The sequence below is a fragment of the Corapipo altera genome, unplaced genomic scaffold (genome assembly GCF_003945725.1).
Source record: "Corapipo altera isolate COAL_440 unplaced genomic scaffold, ASM394572v1 112, whole genome shotgun sequence".
Taxonomy (NCBI): Eukaryota; Metazoa; Chordata; class Aves; order Passeriformes; family Pipridae; genus Corapipo; species Corapipo altera.
In genome coordinates, this window is record NW_020884899.1 from 9,999,508 (window position 1) to 10,021,139 (window position 21,632).

The following is a 21,632-nucleotide window of genomic DNA, read 5'->3' on the forward strand; positions in this document are numbered from 1 at the left end:
ACAAGGAGGAAGGCTACGGGAAGGGAGGGATGCCAGAGCAACCTTCAGGCTTGGGGAGCGGAGAGACTCAAAGAGTGTAAAAGGTGTGGCAAATGCAGCTCAGCTCCTGCAGCTCAGACCCACAGCCCATGGGCTCAGCTGCAGTAGGTCTGTTCTGCCTGTTTTTAAATGAAGCACTAGAAGTCAGACCTGGTGTGCTTCAAGGGACTCTGCAACATCAGAGGACTGGAAAGGGGTTTAATTCCCATTTATGATCCCTTTTACACACCCAGAGCACTTTGCACTGCCTTGATATGAAGGGAATGAAGCTCTCGCTGGGTTCCCTGAAACCACAAATAACTTAATGACACCATTTACCTATAAAAGCAGAACTAATTGGGAAGCTGATAAGGGGGAAGCATCATTTTGACCAATTTAGTACATTTGGCTGTTGCATAAACATTGTATTTACCCCTTTTTAGAAAGAACACACACTGGGCTCTTCAGAAGAAATGAAACATCATGTCGTTTAAATGGAGCAGATGCTCCAAATTATTCAAATTGTTATTCAATTAACATGGAAGAGAGCAGTACCAAAACAGCTTGGTGCTGGCTAATGCACACTATGATACTGGGGAATATATGTGCAAACCAGCCCGAGCCTGGGAACGGAGCCACGTCCCCACAGTGCACACCCCACACCATGAAAACGTGTGCACACAATGTATGGGATGAGTTTCAGCTCTCAGACCCCACAGCAGACCCATGCTGATGCAGCCCAGCACATAGACCAGTGGGGTGGTTCTCTAGTTTGTGACGATAATTTTCATTGCCATGGTATTTGTGCACCCAGTGATCTGCCCCTGAGAGTAACTGTGCAGGCACGATACAGTTGTGGATGCCCCATCCCTGCAAGTGTTCCAAGTCCAGGGTGGATGAGGCTTTGAGCAACCTGGTCGAGTGGAAGGTGTCCCTGTCCATGGCACGGGGGTTGGAACCAGGTGATGTTTAAGGTCCCTTCCAACCCAAACCATTCTAGGATTCTATTTTCATGTTCAAGAGCCTCAGCTCAGCCCAGGTGACAGTGCAAAATTCAGGTTCAAGTATCTGCTGAAGAGCAAAGTTAGCTGCAAGTATTATATATTATAAACCATCACTCTTAGTTCTACCAGGAAGACTTGAAACCCGACGTCTTATTTTAATCTTGTGTCTCTGTCACATCAAACCCCTTAAGAAAGAAATTTGCTGCCAGATAATCTGACATTTGTCACTTTAGCAGAGTCTTGACACCTCCTTAAATCATTCCATCCCACAAGCCTGGACTAAATAGGTCATTGAGAGGTGATCATGCAAAGTATCAATTAAAAATTAGCAATAAAAAGCTAATACCAGGTTTGAACACCCAATAAAACAGACGCTTTTGGGGCTGAACCGTGTGCCTAACTACATACTTTAGCCCTAGAAAAGGAGTGCAAAGGCAGTGTGGCACCATACAGGGTGTGCTGGATGTCACTCTAGTCCCCAGCACTTAACTCACACCCACATATACATATCTTGGAGGAGTAAAACCCACAGGAACAGATGACCCTCAGACACTGCACTACCAGTGTGAGGATCTTTGCTGACTTCCTTTTACTGCCACAATAAAGGTCATGGAAAAATTGCTCTTTATTTCCCCACTCACAAGGAAAAAGAAAAAGAGGGTAACAACACTTCTAATATTCCACAAACATATTTTGAACATGCAGTATTATGGAAACTGCTCTGAAACACCAGGGTGCTGAGGATCCCCTAAATACTTTCAAGGCAAGACTCAGAGTGCTCCAAACCTTGCCTCTGCCCTTAGTATGAAAGTAAAACCCAGTTAATAAGAGAAGATCAAAAAGTGAAAGTAGAATTTAGGGGCTAAAAAGATTAGAATTTCCCTAAAGCAGGAATTAATTCTATTTCCAAGAAACAGGCAGTTCCTGGAAATTTATCTGAAAATCTGCTTATGAAGGTGTTTTGTGTTTTTTTTAAACCTAGGAGCAGATCTGAAGTGCTGCCTGCTATGGACTGCCAGATTTGTATGGGAATGTGTGGCTGGATGGAGCCCTTCCCGAGAGGGGGTGGAGGAGCAAGACCACAACCGGGGTTATTTCCACCGCAGATCATCACAAGGCAGTGAAAACCAGGAGCATCAACAGGAGAAAGGGTGGATGGAATGATATGAAACGGGATCATACAGAGCAGGAGTTATTTGGAGTTCCCATCCACTGTCTCCTGGCAGAGGCTGAGTTACCACAAAGCAGATGGCTTGAGGGATGTCACATCACTCTTCTTGTGCCAGGGGACTTCCACAGTGCTGGTGGGGACAGCCCACAGCCACACACAACCCCTGGGCAAACCCATCGAGGAAGAGCTGGCAGGGGACACAGTCTAAAAGAGTCATGTTCAGCCTCCTGGGGCTTTCTGCTATCCAGAAATCCCATCCTGTTCACACTCTCCCACTACAAGGCTGAACTCCCTCAACCACAACCCTTAGTCACACCTAAAGTTTCCCTCTGGGAAACGGCTGGGCTTGTTTCTGGCTGTCTGACCTGAAGTGACCTCCACCTCCAGTCCCATCTGCAAAGAGAGTGGTGCCCAAAGTGGTACAGGGACAAAACCTCTCAAACCCAGACTCACTCCGATGTAACACATTGCCCCAGCTGGACAAAGTCAGCTAGAGGACAGGGAATGCAGAATTTGGCTTTTAGCACCAAGATGGCTAGAAGAGAAGGACAGGAGATGGGTAAAAACCTCTCAGCACAAAAGATGTGCTGTTTGCTTCTTCCCTGCCTTTGTTGAGCATACAGCATCCTCCCACTCAGGAATACCCCCATCAACTCAGCAATGCAGTTGACACCTCAGCCTTGGCCTCTGATGTGATTCCACTTTATTTGCTTACTTAGGTCACCGCTAAACTTGACTCCACAAGTCCACAATCACCACAGGGGTTCCTTCACAAGGGCATGTCATTGCTCAACAGCATCAGGTCACTGGACCTTCTCCGCTCTTCATCAAGAAGCTCCAGTGAGAAGCCTCATGCTCCCCCTCACAAAACCAAAAACATCTCTAATTTTTCATTTAAATCAGCAGAATACACTACAGTCCATTCTGATCTGAAGTCTTCAGCCTCACCCACCGACACACAATAAATACAGAAGCTGCCCTGGTTTACTTGCGTTTTATCCAGAATCAGTAAACATTGTTGAGGGATATTAATTTAGGTTTTCTGATACTTAAATTTAACTTTTCTGCACCCTCTGTGTGGTTGGCTGTGATGTCAGGCAACATCATGCTGCAAAAAATATCAGCGTTATGGTCTCACATGCTTGAGGGGTGCGGAAAGCATCCACTGCTCTCTGCAAAGACTCCCCCACATCCAGAGAAACAAAACCAAGAAGTATGGGTCAGGTCCAGAGGGCTGCCTGGAATAAGCTGTTCCCTACCTCCTCTTTCCTCAGCGTACTATAAATATATATTACATCTCACTCAGCCAAGGAGTAACAAAGCAAGGAAAATTAAGACAAAGAGGATTACCCAAGTGTAATTTCCCTTTTTAAATTTTTTATACAAAGGCCTGATGTTAATTGAGTATTCCTGGTGACAAGAAGGCTGCGAGAAACTTAGCCCTGAAGTCTCAGCATTTAGAACTAAATCCCAGGGGATTTTCCTGTATTGCAAGTGCCTTTCCCTGGGACTTTTCCTCCAAAGCCCTCCAGGGCTTGGCATCTATTGGTGTTTTCCTACCAGGAGCCCATGGATAATACAGGGCTTGGCTACTGGGCTGGGAAATGGGGAAGCCATGGTCACTAATCCACTGCCCAAAAAATACCTGGACAAATCCATCCCCATGGTGCAGGCAAAGCCCTGTGGGATGCGTGAGAATCTGCATATCTTTTAATAGACTGGTTGAATTTTTCTGGCACCCGTCTCCATCAGGTGAGGCAAACATTTTAATTCAGAATGGGCTCTGAGAGTGAAGCCAGGCAACGCCAGGAAAGACGGGAAGTGACTTATCCTTGAAATATGAAGTATTGTTCAATCGGGAACACACTTGGGATGCAAGTGATCAGCCAAACCTCTGCAGGACACACTCAGCCCCACAAATACCCCCACTCTGCAGGAGCTCCTGGCAAACTCCTGGTATCCAAAACATAGGCAGCAACCTGCTGCAGCACAGCCCTCACTTCCTAGGAACCAGTGAGCTCTTGATTGAGATGATTCCCTGATTAAATCCATCAAACTCACCTCCTGCAGGCACTGGCATGGTGGATTCCACATTTCTAACCAGATTGAAAACCCCAACTCATTCATTTTTTTTTTTTTAATTATTTTTTGGTATTATCAACCTCTCCCAGTCTGACAGATTTTCTGCTTCCCTTTTTCTATAAGATTTTTCATTCAAGTTCAGTCAGTGATCAAGGATCTGGATGCTGCTAGACATGTTAGAATCATAAAATCATTTATGAAATGAATGATTAAAGGTCATTTTCTTTATTTAAAAGACTCTTAAGATCATAACTTCATCACCTCTGATACACATCACATCACAATGTCTTGTCACAAGTTGCCTTTTTCTCCCTTCAATTTATGACCAAACACTTGATGTAATTTTTCCCAACTTCTTAAGGCACAAAGCAACTGGACAACTAGTCAGATAGAGCCTGCTACCAGCCTTATCACAGTTTTGGGACAAGTTAAAAATTGAAAATAAAATAATTTGTAAAGGGATTGGCCCTCCATGGAAAGGGATAAGTGGAGCAGTCTGTTGTCCCGGATCAGGAGGTGTGGGACAGGGGCTGCTCAGTGCAGATAGCTCAAATGCTCGCATACGGGGACAGGGAATGCAGCAAAGGAAGACCAGAGGCAGCTCTCTGCTCTGATGCCTCACCCTCTGAAGCAGGTCTTCTGTGCATTCTGTGGGAATGTTGAATGTACTCTGCAGCTTTGGGGTCTCCAGCGCACTCTCTGCCACCAGCCCCCCCAGGCACTGTATTTCCATTTGTTTCTCACTTGCTCCACAAGTGCTGGATTTTCAGAAAAACACATGGAAAAAGAAACTGGCAAAGTAACAAGATTTGTCCAGCACCCTGCAGAAAGAGGGTCAAGCCCTGGTAGAGAAACCATCACCAGCTTAATAGGGCCTGGCAGTCCTTGCTGTTTCCAGATGCTGGGCTCAAAGGCATATCAGGGCTGACTTATCTGCCTGCCCACAGATCTCCTCAGAAATAAATAAATGCTGGTGTGAGCGATGGTTTCCAAACTCAGCTCAGAAAGTTTTACAATGGGCTGAGCCTCCTGTGAAGCATCACCAAGGCAGCTCTTCATTGTAACATGGCTGAGAGGAAACGGCCAAAATCTTTACTGAAGAAATTCACAAGTTTTGCAAAAACAAAATAAAGTAAGAGGGAAAACAAAGAAATAATTTAATATGCCACCCACAACTGCCTGGAAAGTTCAGTGATTCAGTTACAGAAATTGCTCAGAGGGAGGAAGCATCCAGGGCTGAAAAGGCAGGAGGGAGCAGTGGTCACTTATCTTTGCAGAGGGTAGTGGATCGGGGGAAGCACTGCTCATAGATAAAAGCTCATGTTTAATGTTTTTATCAGTGCTGTGCTGTTTCTCTGGTTGTTAGTTAGAGCTCACAGGGGATGGAGGAGGTGCACAAATCTTAAAAGGAATACAAAATCTTTTTCTGCCTGATTTTTTACAAAATAAATAATTTTTAAATAGGGAAAACCAGACACAAATCACTATTCAGACTCTCCCAAATGCTATGTGTGGGTCCAGCCCGTGTGGGCAGCGTGCCTCCTGCAGTCCTGGCAGGAAGCACCTTGGCAGCCACCCCGGCCCCCAGCCCCAGCACAGGAAGGGCAGAGCCATTTCTCACTGACAAAGAAAAACAAGTCCCAGCCCTCTGCTCCGGAACCAGGCAGGCAGAGGCTGCTCCACCTGCTCCACTGGCACATTTCAGAACTGGTCATCACACCCTGACAGAGCCACGACCGCCCTTCTTCCCCCTCCATCCATGAAACCTTTTGCCTCGCCCCAAACTCTCCTCAGTGGAAACCACAATATAGGGTGAACGCAATTGCACAGATCATCCACAAATTTGGTAGGATTTGGATTTATTTGCAACCTTGGTTACATTCCAAAGCCGCAAAGCTCAGCTATCACCCCAGGAGTCTCCATCCTAAATAATGTCTGAGAGTGGACCTTCCCACCACCAGTTCACTCTTTTTTTTTCAACCAGCTTTCTGTCTCTGATGCTCATAGTGCCATTAGTGCTATGGAAAGTGGGTGAATGCTGCAGGAAAGGGAGACAGGGGATCAATCAGCTCAGTGAGGTTACTTACCACTAAATACAGCATGGTGTACAGGGAGAAGGACGCGTGCCCAGAGAAGAAGGATTTCCTGCAAAACAAAGCAGGTGCTAAGAACCAGTCAGCAAAAGCTTCAATATTATAATTTAAATACAATACGGTGACTCCCCTGCCTCTACTGAGGGTGCCAAAGCAGAAGGATCCACAACATCCAATCCTTTGGGTTATAAAACCCCCACAGCCCCCAGTCCTTTAGGTTATAAAACCTGTGTTATCCGCCCTGCTTGCTCATGAGGCAGAAAGCGAACGGATGGACAGGATGCTTGCATTGTTTGTCCCTTCCTGGTCTACTCGTGGGACAACAGTTATTTCCAGGATAACCTGATAACTCATCATCTCGCCTCAAATAACCAGGAAACTGTAAAGAAATAAGAAGTGAGCGACTTCTCCGGTTGCTTAATTGCAGCATATGAAATGTGTCCCTGAAAAAGTCAAAACTGACCATCTGATGTATTTGATAGCTCGAAAGGGAGGCACAGCAGCCCTGCCTGTCTGGTGGAGCCTTTCTGAAGGAGAAGCTCTCTGCTCCACCACACAGGACAGCTCAGGCTGTTCACCATGAGCTCAGCTCATAGGGTGAATTCCCACACTGAGCAACAGCTCTGGGGAACAATAGTGTAGGAGTAAAGAGAAAGGAAAAGAAATATTATTCAGCCAAGTGCCACACTTCCCGAGGGAAACTGCCGGTCACTGGAAAACAGATTTATGGCCTTCAGAGAAAAAGCAGCATTTCATAGAATAACCAAATGGTTTGGGTTGGAAGGGACCTTCAGGATCATCTAGTTCACACTGCCTGCCATGGGCAGCGACACCTTCCTCTAGACCAGGTTGCTCCAAGTCCCGCCCAACCTGGCCTTAAACACTTCCAGGGATGGGGCAGCCACAGGTTTTCTGAGCAACCTTTGCCAGTGCCTCACCACCCTCACAGGGAAGAATTTCATCCTAATATCTAATCTAAACATGCACTCTCTCAGTTTCAGATTTGAATCGCTATTGCTGACAGAGAAACTCCTGAGACACTTTTAGTGGCAGCAACTCATTGCTTCAGTGCCACTTTGGGTTCTCACCTGGCTTCCTGGACCCTGCTGTCATTTCCCCTGCAGGTGTAGTTCTGGATGTAAACTCCCTTGGCACAGTTGATGACGGAGAAATCCACGTCACAAACTGCCAAGAAATGCGGCCGCAAGCGCCCGACGGACACTTTGGCAATGTCTGTGAAGGACTGGCTGATGGCGCAGCCGAAAACGAAGCAGCCGACTTGCTTGTAGAGCGCTGCCACATAGGGGTTCTGGATAAAGGAGCGGGATTTCTCCTTCAGGTAGTGGATGCGGTAGAGCTCTCCTGTTATAATCTGTGGAGGAAACAGAGAGGTTACAGAGCAGGAAAGGTGCTGTGCAAGACCTGTGATGCGTGTAAATGCAGGGCTGAGACATCTCTTTGTGCCCCGAGCATCTCGAATCAGGAATCTGCTCCCTCAAGGAGGAAGGAGAACCCACAGCCCAGTGTCTCTCCATGCTCCTCTTCTTCCCTCTCAAGAAGAGATTGCAATGCTTAGAATGTTGTTTATGGAAAAATCCGATATACAAAAACAAGGTAGATTTTGCATTAGCACATTGGCATAGTTTTAAAGAAGTGAAATAGCACCCCAGAATAGTGGGGGAAAACATTAACATCAATGAGATAAAGAATCAGTTTGTATTGTGAAGGAGAGTCCAGATCCACTACCCTCTTATCAAACTGATTTTGGAGGAAAGTAAATGAACAACCTGCTTATTTTACTCTCTTAAAATCATGAACACAACAAGGGAAGAACCAGAACATCCCAAACTTCATATTCTGGCCTAAAACTTGCTGCCACCAGACCCAATTCAAACCTCTCAAAGCCTTCATAAACACCAGTATTTCAGGACATTTCAAGGGGGCTTGCATTTGCGTGGCAGCAAATTATGTTTTTCTTGTGTTGGGGGTGCTGAGGTTTGACAATACCACCATAAATCACTGTCAGGGAGCAGAGGACCCAACTTCTCACATTCATGACTCTTAAAAGGCAGGTTAATGAAAATCAGGCTGTGAAATGAAGTCCAAATGTCTCACCTCTCCCAAAGAGGCAAAGGCTTAAATTGTTCTCCGTCACGCTACACACCTAAGTTTTAAGCTCCAGATTTACAGTTTTAGGATTTTATTCATTACTTTAAATGTTTTTATACCTGAGTAATAAATCGAGGTAGAGGATTTTTTTTTGGGTGCCCCCTTGTCCCTCCTTCTCTCTAGTCATGGAGACTATGATATGTAAAATTAACTGTCAGGAAAAATGCCTTTATGTTAATCCCTTTCTGGAGCAGCCAGCAATATTCCTCCTGGTGTGGCAGCCTGCCAGCTGTAAGCAGCAGACGAAGCTCCCCTGCCTACCTTTTTTAAAAGCTTGGCACAGCCCTTGGAAACTAATAAACTGGAAAAGTATGGCAATTAGACTAAGAGGAGATGAAGCGGTATCATTGTTTGAACTCACTCGTACCAGGGCTTGAAAAAACAAAGGTTGACCTAAGGCAGATGAAATTGCAGCTAAGCAAGCTTTATCAAAGAGAGATACAATTAGAATAATAAAAAATAAAGGCCAAGCTAGAGTGTGCTCTGCTACCGCGCACAGGAAAGCTTTGGGTGGCTGCACCATCATTTTGGAGTTTACATGTCACAGCTGAGATTTACTCTTGGAAATCTGTCAGTGACCAAGAGTTGTTTAGGTAGCTGCAGCTAACCAGCTACAGCATCATTTTAATTCTCACAGTCTCCAAAGACCGTGGTTTATCTCCATTTTGGACCATTTTCCAGTACAAGCTGGCAAGCCAGGAAACTTACTGGCATGAGGACTGCAGGGTCAGGTTGTCCTACATGCACACAGAGGCTCCTGTACGAGGTCAAAGCACCACTTGCACTCCTGAAAGCCTAAATTCACATAAAGGGGAGCTAAGAGGTTCAAACCTCATGGCTTTCACAGGGGGGAGATGAGACAAACTAAGGATGATATCTCATACTGGCAGATGTGCCATTACTCCAAACTCACAAATACGTAAACCTGAGGCTCTTGGCCTTGGAAAGGCATGTGACCATTTTAAACAGGGACCAACAAAGGTCTGGGGATTAATATTTTTCTCTCACCGTTGGTGGTCTGGGTAATTGCACACATGTAGCAGATTGTAAACCGGAGCCTTCATTCCCTCACTAACATGCTGCTGGGTACCCATGAACCCTCCCCATTTAGTGAAAGCCAGGTTCAACCTTAATGAGAAGGTAAAAATTGGGTAAACTTGTTTTTTTGGCAGCGATGTCCCAGATAAAGCAGGACGGTGAAAAACTAATGCAGCACAGATGTGCATGGACTGGAAGGACACCCTGAAAAGAAAACAAGTTTTAAAGATACTAAGCTCTTCTCATCCCTCACATTTCTGGCGAGCCATCCACATAGGACATATGCCATTCCCAGGTGATGGGCACAGCTCCCAGGGACTGTCTCACACATTTAAGAAAGATGGTCACTAGAGAGAAGCCAATATTAAACTTTTCTGTCAGTAAATGCTTTTTGCAGACTTTTGATTGTCATGCCCATTTTATTGTTATTATAAGCAATTCAATGAGCCTATAATTACTTTTAGAGCTTTTCTAGTCACTTATGTCTCTAGTGTAACGTTCTCTGTGCTAATCACATTGGTGCATCACCTTCAACTGTAAAACACCCAGCTACCCCAGCTGTGTAACGTAGATCACCTAGGAAATTAATTTTCCTAGGAGTATTTCAAAGGCTTTCAGGTGTGGGGACACGGCAGTGGTAGCTGTATGAGGCTCAGGAAGAGGAGAGTGTCACCTTCCCCCGGCCATCCAAGGGACCACCAACATAAAATTTACAATTTCCCAGCATGAAGGGCAGTCAGGAGAGATGTGAGAGTGCACAGCTCAGAGGCACGAGCCTATCCAGTGTCATCTGCACAGAAATTTGCCTGAAGTCAGTAAATATACAGATATTAAAACCAAATGTATATCCTCTCACATCCTGATTGAAGCCAAGGACTCATCTCTGCCGTTTACTTAACAAGCTCTCTGGGTGTCCTCAAGCCACTTAAAACATGACCTGGACCTTTTACCCCAAGCTACACTGCCTGTGACGCCACATAAAGCAAGGGCGTGAAATTTTGGCTGCCCCATCCCAAATGCCAGCTCTGTGGAAGTCCTCACAACCACTGTCCTGCCTTCCGAAGGCAAATGATGGGAGTGAAAGGAGCAGAGTCAGTGCTTTGTGGATTTGGAAGGAATTCCTATTATGCTACAGTAATTCTGGTATCTGGGTTACATCTGAAAAAAGAGGTCAGGCTGACTTGAATTTTCCATGCAGGCTGCCTTAGCAAAGAAATCTGTTGCTTCAGTTCCTCGTTAGCCATTTGTGTCACTCAGCAGCAAATAACTGAGCTTTTGAATTTACCTTATTAAGTTACATTTGTTGTGGGCACAGTGAAACCAGGGCAGAAACATCAAATTCTTTGGGGATTTTCTTTCTCTTTTAATTGACCTGCTATTTCGTGGTAGAAAGTTGATGGATCACATAGGCAGCTGATTATGTTTCCAGCCTCTGTTCCAACTCCTATATTTGCCACTGCCTCATTACAGATCAGAAGAGCACTCTGCACGGAGCTGGCGTGCCGATAGCTCAGGCAGTAATGCAAAAATGAGAGGCTTTTTCATTTTGTTTTTATGGCTTTTCCACACTTGGGGGTTATTCACCTGCAGGGTAAAATTCTGCTGTGTTTATAGAATTTGGGGTCTGGCACCTTTTGGGCTTGCTTTGGGAAGGGAGGGGGCATAGGAACATGGCAGTTTTGGGGACCTACTTTGCTAAGTGAGTGTACGTGGTCAAGAAACAATGGAGAGATCAGGAAGTGATCGAGATATTCATGTCAGGAAGCAGCAAGGCTGAGGATGGGGTATTACCAAAACAGGCACTGTGCCATCCTAAAATATCTATTGCCCATGACATTGCTCCTACAAGGAAAGACAGAAGCTACAATGAGAACAAGTATTCCTGACCTCTCCATCACCATCCCTCCCAGCTGAAGGACTGAGAGGAAGGCAGCGTCACTGGGAAAGCACCTGAGCTCTTCCGGCAGCAGGTGAGAAGGAAAATATAGGTACTTTTCATAGGAGAATTTCATCTTAGCTGGAAGCGTTTAAGCAACAACCAGGAGACAGCTCTTGTCTTCTGCCCCAGCACCAGGTACATGCTGGCATAAAGACACTCAACTCTGCTGAGTTCAGCATTTTGGCTGACACAGAAAGCTCTCACCATGCAATCAATTCAGGTCTAGGGAAACTGTCAGGAAAAGGAAAATGAAGAGACATTGGGAAGGTGGTGCATTACCTACTTTTTACAATGAGGACTCTGGGAATATGCTCCCATGGAAGGTTTTAATTGTCATTTGAAAATGGCTGTAATATGCAATATCTTAAAAACCTAATACTAACCTGTTAAACTTTTCCAGGCACTGGTTAGCTGAAAAGATGTATCCTTTCTTTGTTTTTTAAACCTCATAAAATAGGCAAATACCAAGAGTGATTTGAATAGGGACAAACTATGCCAAGTCCTTACTGACACTCAAGTGTTTTTGCCTCTACTCTGAACTCCTACTGGAGGGTGAAAAAGCTCTTGTGAAGCTCACGGACTTGCCCAAACAGCTTTGGGCCTGTTTACGGGCTTCAAGACTAATCTCATTCCTCTCATTACATGCTTTCATTTGCAAATGTTTGCTGCCATGCTTACAGTGAAGTCAAATCATTGCAGAGGAGATGTGAACCTTAGTAGATACTGTGAACACACTGGCAAGACTGTGTTAAACTCCCCTGCTGACGGGATGTTGGTGCTAAAAGAGGTGACAAAAAAGCCCCTCAAGGGACAGAAGAGGAGATTTCAGAGGTGGTACTTACAGCGAGGATGGCGATGAGGATGCCTGCAGCACACAGCACTGCATCGTTGATAGTCTCCACATTCTTCTGTGGGTACCTGATGCTTTCATCGTCGCAGTAGAAGCCCCGCTGGTAGGGCTGGATTGTGCTCGTTTCAATGATGAGGAAGGGCAACCCAGCTACAAATAAAGGGAGAAACAACCAAACCCATTATCAGTACAGGCAAACACAAGCAGCTCACAAAAAAAACTCAACTAGAAAACCCCTTGCAAACTACGCAGTACCGTTCCTGATGCTTGTCTTTCCATATTCCTATCTTTCCAAAGGGAATAGGTTTGGGATTTGTTTTTCCAAGTCGGTCTTGTGGGGAAAAAGCATCTCCTCTGTTATCGTTATCAGATGTCTGTGCAGCCTGGTTTCAGTTAAGCCTTGTGCATTGCAAATATTAACTTACAGAAACAGACCCCTGAAGCAATCCCTCTGCAAAAGGCCATGAAAACTAATCTGGCACTTTTCTCTAGGGAGGGCCTGATGCTCTGCCGAGCGCCCCATGGCCAGGCAGCCCAGAGCTGTGCAAACAAACACTGGAGGATCGAGTATCTGTATGGCTTCTACCTGGTCAGCCCAGCTACACTCCAGGTCCATCACTTTTATGCCTTTGAAGCCTTCCTTGGCTCACTCCTCTCTGTATTTACAGGGTATATGTGTGTTTGTACCTACTCATGCAACAACTATGTGCCTTGAGCAGCTGTGGGATACCCATCCTTGACTCACCCATGCAAGGACCAGCCCCTCCACAAGAGCCAATGGAGTCCCATCAGAACCTGTTCACCTTCAATCACAATAAAGCCATGCAAAATCTGTTTTTTAAATGCTGTTTGTGAACCTTCTGTGCAGGATTTCCTGCATCTGCATAGCTTGGTTGGACCTTTGCACCAGGTAGGGGGCAGATCTGCTCAAAAACATGAGGCTAGGACATACAGTGAAGGGAACACCTGGAAATTGCTGCATGTCTGTAACTCCAAGTTCTTATAAGTTTTTCAGAGAAATACAGCCTTGCCTCAAAACTAGAAGGAGAACCCTAGGGTGTTTCCCAGCCACAATGTCACCTTGGGCAGGGCACCCTCCCTCCCTTTGCCTCAGTTTCCCCATCCACCTTTGCTATTAAGTCCATCACCGAGAGGAGCACTACATCCCCACCAAAATAAGCCCCAGATTCCCCGAAACCCACATTCAGAGTAATCACAAACCACAAGGTACAGGAAACCCTCCTCCCACTTGCAGAGTGAAACCCAGGTAAGGGGAAAAACAAATGCACAGTGGTTCAAGCTGTCCTTGGGCTAAGACAACAGGTCTCACGCCCAGATCCTACAGAAAGCACTAGGGAATACTTGTCGACCACTAACTTGCTTAAGTATCTGTGGGTTTGTTTACACAGCTAGAAGTCAAAGACATCAGAGGGTTTTTCCTTCTAAAATTAATAAAAAAGGAAATAAAAAGTGAAGTGCTGTTGGGTTTGACCCAAATTTGTTCACAGTACATTTGTAGTGAACACAATCTACTAGATGTGATTAGCAAGGGCATCATCCAGGTTGCTACAAAGTGTCATCGAAATAATGTTCCACATGTTCTCCACATGAACCACTCTCTGGATCTCACTTTGCGCAATCCCTTTTGGCTCCTCTTCCTGTATGTTAATAGGTTTGCCTAATCCAGGATTACTACAAGGTTTTCTTAGTCTTAAGAAAAAGGAAAAACTCCATCACCTGTGAGCAAGGACAACACACACAAATATGAAGCTATTCAGGGAGCCAGCAGCGGTCAAGGCCACTGCTCAGGGCCCCTTTCAGATCCTCTCTAAAAGCTCTGGAAGTGGGTTAATTGCAAATTCTGGGCTCCGTGGTGCTTGGCAAGGCAGAACAGTTTCCACCACATGTGTGAACGAGCAAGGAACAGTTTCAGAACTGCCTGCCCAGCTCAGATTTGGTAAATAAAATCGGACATCTCGCGTGAATCCAGTTGATCTTCATTCCACTATTTAACCATTTTGATGCCCGGCCAGCTTGGCCCCAAAACGCGCCTCTGATGCCAGCAATCCCATATTAATAGGCCACTTAAAAAATCTTTAAGTTTCACAATGAAAAATGGCAGGAGAAGCGCTAACGCCGCTCGGCGCGATCCGATTTCACACGCGCTCGGAGCGGCAGCGTAACAGTTGAACTCGGGGAGTAGACATGCCACGGTTACGTGGCTTATTGTTATTCCTCCAGTTCCTCTTGTTAATAGCTTTCACATGACAGGTCTGTAAAACACATGTTCCCACAGACAATAAAATACATCTGAAAGCTAAAACTGGCTTTAAAAAAAAAAATAAAAAAATAAAAAAAAAAGACAATAGTGTTCCTATATATTACGTGAACCCAGGCATAATAAAGATTTGTTTTCTCTTCAGTCATTGAGCAGCATGGGGTAGTATTTCCGCGATTCAATTATGTGTACACTTGCCACAGCTATAATAAGAGCATAAGTGACCTATATGGGACACATTTTCATAAAGCACATAGGCATAGTTTAGAAAATCCAATGGGTTTGTTTTCTCTCCTACAAACTTGTGGTTTAGTGGGATATTGCCAATCAAGTCTTGATATTTTTCCAGCAAAACAGTAACCTCAGATTCCCTTTTTTTTCCCTTCCCCTTTTTTTAACATGAGAAACATAAACACACTCTCCATACCTAAACGGATATTACTTATAAGACATAACATGCCTTTAATTTTGAGGGCTGGGTGAGAGGCTGCTCTTTCACCAAAGGAAGAGAAGACCCCAGCCCATGGCAAACAGTAAATCATGCTCAAAATGGCTCTTCTTCCACAAGGTTATTTCTTGGAGGATGGGTTGTCTAAGGGACTAGGTCACCACTCACATTTTTTTTGGCAAGAGGGTTGCAGCACAGAGAAACTTGTAGCAGTGCCAAAAGGCAGCCAGAGTATGGGTTTTGCAAAAAAAACCTCTACAGAGGGAAGTCTGGAAGAAGATAGAAAATTAAATGCAGAGAGAGATGCCCTTGGAATCCCCAGCAAAACACCAGAGACATTATTCACACTAGATCTGCCGGAGGTAAAGATATCCAGAAGTGGGGCTACAGCCCACACGCCTTGGAAATGGAAGGCAAGCAGTGTAGGGTTGTACTGTGAAGATGAAACATCTGTCCCCATCACCTTTTCTGCCCCAGTCGCCTCTTGGATTCAGCATTTTAGTAGGAAATTCAGATTGTGCAACCCTGGCTGCAGTGATTTGGATGTAGAGATTCAACAGCCAAACCCCATAAAGCTGCTAAATCTTCCCACCCTACACATGGTACAAAACTATTGAGAATACAGGAAGTACATTTCAGAAAACAGTAATTAATGGTGAGTTGCACTGAAGTGAACAATAGAAATACAGGGTAGGCAAAAAAAATTACACTGATTTTGGGGATAGTCGCCCTTCTCTGAAAATAGTCCTGCCTCCTTAATACTGGTATCTCCATGCTAAGAAATGACACAGCAGCCTGTGGACCATGTCCTAAAGCATGGAAGCAACACTAGTACATCCATATAGAACTGTGCAACCAGGGAAGGGCTGCTATCCCCACCTCACAGACACACGAAACTAAAGCATAAAACAAAGGGATTTGCTTATTCCAATGTATAAAAGGTAAATGGAGCTGAAATTACCTTCTGAACTCTAACATCATTCACAAGGTGAAGGAAAGCTTTTTTCGTTATACAAAGGGGATTTTTTACTTTAATAAAAGAACAAGGAAATCCCAACCACAATCTTTCATCCAACTATGCTGTAGGAGATCAAACACGGCTCCAAACCATGAGCATAATAGAAATCTCTTGAGGACTGATCCTGCCCCATCCAAACAGGCTCAGCCCTGCTCCAAGTGTCATGGAGCAGGTGTGGACACTAAAGAACTGTGCAAGGCACTGCAGGATGCTGTGGGTCTGGACATTGAAAAATGATTGTTGGGAGGAAGTCCAAGTGACTTGGTGACCTCTAACTGCTGGTGTCCTACACTAAGGTATTTCAGAGCGGGGTTTAAATTTACTTGTCTTTCCATTTAATAAAGCCAATCAAGTTTGGAAATCTAGTACCAAGGAAAAAAAAATCCTTTCTCTGGTCAGCACCTTTATTAAGAGGCAATTAATAGGCAATAATCCTGGGAAGGCTGGCAGCATGAAAGCTAAAACCCCACCACCAAGCCTAAACAAAACCCCCGTGTACTCTCTGACCAGCCTGAAATGTGCATAAAATCAAAGGCAGGAGAAAAAAGGGCTCTGTGTTGGGTACAGCACTTTGAATCTCAGTCTTTGAAAATTTAACACTTGTGCAGATTTAATGGGGAAAAAAAAATTTAAAAGGGGATAAGCTTTCATTGGCCACTCATCAAAAAGCAGAAGGAGCGGAAGGCAGGAGGCATTTCTGCAGCGACCCACCCATGCCACTCTCATCTTCCCAGCCCAGCCTTCACCTTTGCACCAAATTAAACACCATCACTGCCTTTTTCTTTCTAAATGTTTGGTTTTGATGGAGGCTGGGTTTTTTCCTCCATTAAATCTTTCTTCTTTCAACCCTGCAGGTCAGTGGGATGGTGCTGGCTATCTCAACAAAGCAATGGTAATTTCTAACAAGCATTCCATGATGTGTTTGCCTGCCTGTGTCCAGGCCCTGGATGTTCTTAAGGTTTCGGTAGATTAGACATCCAGCTTAATAAAGTGAAAAAGACCATTAAATAATTTGGCAGGGCTGAGTGGAGTCTCTAATTCCTCATTTAAATCACACTCTGTAAGTATTTGGGTACCTACAAGAGATAGGCTTTCCATTTGAAGTACTTAGCGGCTGATCTTGGGTACACTACACCTTATTTGGTTTACAATACTTGTACATATTTTAAAACGCATAAAAACTAGATTAGCCTATGGTAGGCTTTTATTGGGGCTTTAAAAGTTGGCTTCCCCAACTTGTAGAGAGGGATTGCAGCTCTGCAAGACCAGCCTTGGCAACTGCTGCAAGAGTGAACAGCTCTTGTAGCCAATTTACATTGTATGTATGTGTGTATATATATATATACACACACAAATAAAATGTAACAACCCAAAGAATAGAAGTATTTCCACATTTTCCACATTTTCACCGTATCAGGCATATGCTGTCAATCAAAACAGAGCCCATTTATGCACCAGCACTGGGAGCATCTGAAGGAATGGTAGGAGCGTCATCAACCAAAAAATAACCTCAAGGGACCAGATCCACAGCCCAGTGGCAGACAAAAGAAGGATCCTACTGCAGACTGGATTGAGCCATTATGTTGGGATTTTTAAATGTCTTGAAAGCAGCAGTGATGTACCTCCAAGACTATGGTTTTTGACTGAATCTGGATAGTCAAGGCCCATATATTCACTAGGACAAGAAGGACTAGGACACAACTAGGCTAACCATCAGTTCTGCTATTTTATTACCTGCACAGTCTTAATTGTTCTTCACCTTGGTTCCAGCAGTCCAGAAGATTGCTCTGTGCATATGTCTGTATTTTGGAAACACATCTAATATCTTTGTTTGCAAAACAGATTCCCATTCAACTCTATTACAGTTCCACTACTCTCAGCTACACAGACACATGAGGATAGAAAATTTTCCACACAAACAAACCCTAGACTTTACAGTAAAACAGGTACCTGCTTTAGAGTACTAAACAACCTATAAACAAGGATCAGTATATATTGCATTTCTCTGATTTGACCTGTTCAGAAAAGTTCTAGGACACAACAGGTTGATTTCCACAAAAACATAAAAAAGGCAACAAATTATTAGTTAATTTCCAACTTGTTGTAGGTTCTTTCACGTAACTCACATGAACGTTTGCCCCTATCTATGTCAATCTGTCTGGTGCTCTTCTTATGAAGAGTGTGACATTTCCGTCCACTTTATAATTATTAGTTATATTTCAGCCAAATCATAGGAACTTCAACGTAAACCTCACCATTTTTAGGTCCACCAGATGCTACAGAGTGCAGAAGACCTCCTAGTGGGCTGACACAGATTCATTTTGAACTAGATGATATTTTCTGGGTCCTTACTTTTTTGTGGGTTTTCTGTTTGTTTTTTAATAAGAACTGGTTAATCAGGAACACAGAAAAGCATCTTCTCGTGCCTGCTAGTGCACTAGCAAACAAGAAGAAAGCCAAGAATATTCACCTTCTACATGGACAACCATGTAACACTGATGACCCCAAGCTGCAGAGGTACTTGAGATGCGTCTTTAAAAGGAACCAAATGTGGTGTCAGAAATGACAGGTGTCTTTATTTGTTGCCCAAGCCCATCCTCCAGAGACATATCCATCCCTGGAAGTGTTCAAGGCCAGGTTGGATGAGACTTTGAGCAACCTGATCTAGTGGAATGCGTCCCTGCCCACAGCAGCAGCGTTGGAACGAGAAAAACTTTATGGTCGCTTGCAGTCCAAACCATTCTAGGATTCCATGATACTCATCCTTTTTGGTTAATATACCCCTGTGCAACCTGGAGCATGTTTATTGACCCAACCATCCTAGGAGAATATTATTATAAAAAGGTTCTTGGTCACAGGTACTTTAAACCAAATGTCAAATTATTCTCATGCACTGCAAATTCCTCTGGATTTGAAACCTCGGTAGAAACACTTCCTAAAGTGGCTGGAGAACAATGTGCCAGACTAACGCTTTAAGAATCTCCAGATGAACAGGAATGCTGCCATTGGTTTTGTTGGGATAAAATAATGCTTTCAGTGAGTACCTGTTACCTATTTTCAGAGGTAAAGACCACATACAAAGGAAGAAAGAGAAAAAGGGACTTCTACTAAGAGTGTTAAGCTGTTCCTCATGGGAGTTTGGCGTGAGCTGATGCATTAAAAGAGCTTTATATTAAAGAGCACATATATTTTTAATACCTAAAAATGCATTAATAAGACAAAAGGTCTTATCCAAGCCACAATATGTAGATGCATATAAAAGTTTGCATTTGTAGGGTAAAACAGATTTAAACCAGACTGGCCAACCAGCAAATTTGGAGAGGGTGAATAAAAAAAGGCATTACCAACAGGAATCCAGAGCCAGCTCCAGCCAAACATGATGGAAACAAAGCCATAATTTCACACTGTGTACAACAAGGAATAAAATGCGACACACCATGAAAATTCCAATGCGTCAGCTTCTTTTGAGGTACCTTTATACATCCATGTGCTTTGGAAGTCTCACAGATATGACAAGTCTGACCTAGGATAACCCAGCCTGAATAGAGGGGAAAAAAATGTAAAAACAATAAAAATGTGCCTGTGAACTCTGCAATACTGAAGGCAAACAGATTGTGTGAAAAATACACTGTGGCGACTGTTATGTTTTCAATTACAAACGAAGCGAACAGGGTTTACTCTGCCGGTCAGTGAGGTTTGGAACAAGCCTCACCATTGCTCCTCGGGGCTCAGCCTTCGAGGAAGGGCTCAGACCACTGCCCAGCCCCACCAAAACCCCAACACCCTGTTTCTTTGGGGGAAATATAAGAGCTTTCTGTCAAATGGATGCAAGGATGAGCAGAGAGCCTGCTCCCTTCATCCACCGGCACACACTGGCTGCATGAGCCCTAATATTTCCCCATCTAATAATGACTCTGTTTTCTACTCATACAGATTATTAGAATGATGGAAAGGCTTGAGTTGGAAGGAACCTTAAAGATCACCCAGTTACAACCCCCTGCCATGGGCAGGGGTGTCACCCACTAGACCAGGTTGCTCAGGGCCCCATCCAATCACTCTATCAACTTCGAGAGGAAAGTTTTGTGAGCTGTAGGCATTGTTTTAATATATAAAATCTCAAGCAAAGATTCCTTATCTCAGTTTACTGCCCCCCAACACCCCCACATACAAGCCTTGGCTCCTTCTCTTTGCACAGCCACCCCAAACCATACCAAGAACAAGTGGAGCCAATGGGATGCAGTCGACAAAATCTTCTTAATTATTTTTAAATCAATAAAGACACAAAGCACTTGAAGCAAAAATAAAGCCAGTTAACCTGGTCAAAATTCATCTTCTGAACTTCCCAAACTTCCTTCCCTCATTCCTGAGCATCCTGGCCAGGCACTGCCATTGTAATTAAGCACATTTTCAGGAGCAACTGCCCCTGTGTAGGAGGCAGCAGAGCCCCTGGCCACAGCACTGATGCCTGCCACCAGTAGCTTTTTGACCCAGTTCTGTCAATGTACCTATTGTAAATGCAAAATCCTTCTTCGGATTTGAAGCAGCAGCCACCTGCACAAATAAGGCCGGGTTATAACTCTGTAACCCAATACAAGCACTGGAAGCTTAAAAAGTTTGTATTACAAAAAGCACTTCTGACCTCTTCCTTGGAAGTTCACTAATCACTTTTAATTCATAATTTATTTCCTCTTAATATACTTGCTTTATGTAATACCCCCCTTTCCCTCCCCTCCTTTCTTTTTTCTGGAAGTTCCCCAGGAGAAAATGGTATTACACAACTCCCTTGATTAACTGGAAATGAAACTTTTCCCCCTCAGTAGTTGTGATTTGGTGGAGTTTCCAGGATATAGTGCACAGCACACAGTGCTGAAAGGCAAAGAGACGTGAGTGTGGGTGGAAGTGATCCAAAGGGCCCTAAAGTGATGGGGGGTGATCTCGGTGGTCCCTCGAGCAGACCTCAGTAAGGTTTTGCCTGTTCACAATATGGGTTTAAAAAAAGCATAATATTATCACTTTTCTGGTTCCCCTGTGTTTTGATTGCAGTTACTACACAGAGTGACATCCTATTATAGAGCAATACATGATATAACTCAGATTGCACTGGTAGTCAGGTAATATTAAAAATAAACCATGCACCTAATTAAAATAGCTTTGTACTACAAGGAAGGGAAATTTTGCAGGTGGAAGGCAGAGGCTGCTGCCTTGGCCCTGCTGCCACCTTGCTATCGGTAGAAGTTTGTGTTTCTTTGATGGAAAACAGCTGTGAACGGGATACTTCAGAGACAAGACATCACCTGCAGTTACAGAGGTGTCCACCCTGTACTGCTCACAAGAACTTACTTATACTGACCCTATCTGCCCCTGGATGACACCCCTATGAATTATTCATGTCCCTAGAAGTCAAACAGATTTTCTGAGGACAGCATGGTTCCATGTTGCACCCCATCTTGGAGTTCTGGGTGCTTTTATACCTCTAAGAAACTGAAAACTCTGCAAATCCAGGTGATGCAGCAGTGTAATAGCA

General features: G+C 44.3%; 1 protein-coding gene across 1 annotated transcript in view; it reads right to left on the bottom strand.

The window, feature by feature from the left end:
• Positions 1–21,632, bottom strand: part of PLPP3 (phospholipid phosphatase 3) — a 44,240-nt gene that overhangs the window by 7,148 nt on the left and 15,460 nt on the right. The window contains exons 2-4 of the mRNA XM_027649039.1: positions 12,357–12,514; positions 7,457–7,740; positions 6,363–6,420 (exon numbers count right to left, since the gene is read on the bottom strand). Coding sequence (XP_027504840.1) covers positions 6,363–6,420; positions 7,457–7,740; positions 12,357–12,514 — 500 coding nt within the window. The remainder of the gene's footprint in view (positions 1–6,362; positions 6,421–7,456; positions 7,741–12,356; positions 12,515–21,632) is intronic.